General features: G+C 37.8%; 1 protein-coding gene across 1 annotated transcript; it reads left to right on the top strand.

Annotated features, from left to right (window-relative positions):
* The first annotated feature begins 773 nt into the window (after positions 1–773).
* On the top strand, positions 774–1,808 carry LOC123692709. The gene has a single exon (XM_045637482.1). It carries the CDS (start codon positions 774–776, stop codon positions 1,731–1,733), a length of 960 nt encoding a protein of 319 aa, XP_045493438.1. The 3' UTR covers positions 1,734–1,808.
* Positions 1,809–2,876: the final 1,068 nt, after the last annotated feature.

Raw genomic sequence — 2,876 nt, 5'->3', positions numbered from 1 at the left:
ATTTAATGTAAAATAAACAAGTGATAACTGCGTTAAAAACAACCGACTTCAAACTTGCACTTGCAAAATTTACAAATACCTACAGACAAAAATGCTCATAAAATAAAAACTACTGGGCTTATCCGAATAAAATTTTTATGGGACCAATTCGACACCATCCCGCATCGAACAAAAAAAGAATCACGTAAATCGGTTCAGAAACCTCGGAGTAATCGGTGTACATACATAAAAAAAAAAAATATATACCGGCCGAATTGATAACCTCCTCCTTTTTTTTGAAGTCGGTTAAAAATGGATCATAACCACATCATACCGCAAATATTGGTATAAATAAAATATAATAAAAAATATTATTATATAATAAAAAATATATTATTATATATAATAAAAAATATTGGCAAGTACATCTAGTTATTACTATATTAATTCTTATTTTAAATCAAAATTCCAATACATTAATTATTACTATACTCTTTACAGAAACACATTCATAAACACACTTACAATAAAACTCTGCATCTGTAACAAATACTATGATCTTTATTTCAGCTATAATTCATCAAAACACATTTTATTGTGCCTTTGTGTAAAACCCGAGCAAATGTTCTTCAAGTGGTGTATTTACTGTACTGTACGCCAGGCGTATAGTGTTTGTTTGTATACTATCATCTTTAACAATCTCAAGAATAATAATACCGTTTCTAGTATAGATTTTGTCTCGCTTCTTCATATCCGCACTTCATCATCTAATCGATGGATCGAGCTCGGATCTTATGCCTGTGAACGCTGGCGTCCCCCAAGGCTGTGTTCTTTCACCCACACTATTCCTTCTGCATATCAATGACATGTTACAAATTAGTAACATTCATTGCTATGCAGATGATAGTACTGGAGACGCCTCTTACACTGGCCATGCTAACTTCTCGCAAGAAATTGTCGATGAGTGCAGAAACACTCTTGCGTTGAAAATTGAAACTCTTTTGGGAGAAGTTTCAGAGTGGGGTCGTCAAAACCTCGTCGAGTTTAACCCCGCTAAGACGCAACTATGTGCTTTTACGGCCAAAAAAAAGCCATTTGAATCAGCTCCCCTCTTTTTGAACACTCCCCTCAGCGTCAAGCCTAGCATCGCAATTCTTGGCGTCAATGTTTCTAACGATGTTCAGTTTCGCGATCATTTGGAAGGTAAAGCTTCTCTAGCTTCTAAAAAACTGGGCGTCCTTAATAGAGCGAAGCAGTACTTCAGGCCTGACCATCTTCTTTTACTTTATAAAGCTCAGATACGGCCACATATGGAGTACTGCTCACATCTCTGGGCTGGTGCCCCGTTTTACCAACTCCTTCCACTTGATCGCGTACAACGTAGAGCAGTTAGAATGATTGGCGACCCAAGAATTAGCGATCGGCTTGACCCTCTTGCTTTGCGAAGGGACATTGCCTCGCTGTGTGTCTTCTATCGCATATACCATGGGGAGTGTTCAAATGAGCTATTCGAGCTCATACCTGCTGCGGAATTCCACCACCGCACCGCCCGCCATAAAGCCAATTTCCATGCTCATCATTTGGACCGCTGGCGAACGAGTACCGTACGCTTCTCGCGACACTTTTTTCCACGTACCACCACCCTGTGGAACAGTCTACCAAGTTCGGTATTTCCGCACATGTATGACATAGACTTATTTAAAAAGAGAGCCTACACCCACCTTCGAAAGTCGGTAACAGCCTCACAAAGGTAACTTTGTGAGTGCTCATGGGCGGTGGTGATCACCTCACTAGGTGACCCACCTGCTCCGTTACCCGCTCTATTATAAAAAAAAAAAAAAATTAAATACTAATATGCAGTCTTCGCGACTCGTTTATTACCGAAACGCTTCTGACAATATCTTGAATGCATGCTATTCTTTGTGGGCAAATTACTTAGTGACAGTTCTAAATAAAATTAAACATTCAACATCCTAATAAATGATATAGCGTCCGACATTGAAAATAGCACCAAAATAACATGTGTTAATATTGATACTTACTCGGAATGTCGATATGTACTGGGTTTGCATTCGAGACGCGGTTTCTGTATTTTTACTACGAACATAAGAAGTATAAATTGTAATTTTGACAATCTTGTAGCTTGCATTAGTGCAATGGACTTACAATTGGATGTTATAGTGCTTACCGAATGCTGGACAAGCGCAGAGAGCTCTCCACCGTTATTAGCGCATTATAACATGTTTTATTCTAGGAATAGCCTCAACCAAAACGACGGCATTGTGGCATATGTAAGAAGCGAATGGAGTAGTACTTGTCATGAACCGGTCTTGGCAGAAGGTAACTGCTTAGTGCTCACCGTGAATAATAATTATAGTATAATTTGCTCTTACAGACCCCCTAGCTTCATTAACCCTTATCCCTATCTACAGTCACTAGATATAATATTACAGCAAATTAACACTAAAGATATTATATTCACCGGTGATATTAACTTGGATACAATAAATGATAATATAAGTAACCATACCAATGAATACTTAAATCTTATGGCAATGCATGGTCTCCTTCCAGGTATCAACAAACCAACACGGATTAATGCTTGCCTTGACCATTTCATGATCAAAACTGCAAAACCCTGCCATACTGCTACTTTGCCAGAACTTACCGACCATAAGCCTATTATTCTTTTCATCGATGATCCGTCACAAACAAAAACACAACCTAAAAAGACTTGTACAATAGACATGCAAAAACTAGATATATTACTTGAAAAAAGACCTTGGTTGAATTTTAAATATTATGACATAACGGATACTAACATTGCAACAAAAATACTTCTAACCTGTATAAATGCTGTATAAAGCAAATATTAAAGCCCTGGATTACACCAGGAA

Source organism: Colias croceus, chromosome 6 (assembly GCF_905220415.1).
Source record: "Colias croceus chromosome 6, ilColCroc2.1".
Classification (NCBI taxonomy): Eukaryota; Metazoa; Arthropoda; class Insecta; order Lepidoptera; family Pieridae; genus Colias; species Colias croceus.
Note: the sequence above shows the minus strand (reverse complement) of the source record. Positions and strands in the feature narration are given on the sequence as shown.

Coding starts and splice junctions, on each gene's coding strand:
- LOC123692709 (XM_045637482.1), top strand. CDS start 774: ATGCCTGTGAACGCTGGCGTCCCCCAAGGCTGTGTTCTTTCACCCACA.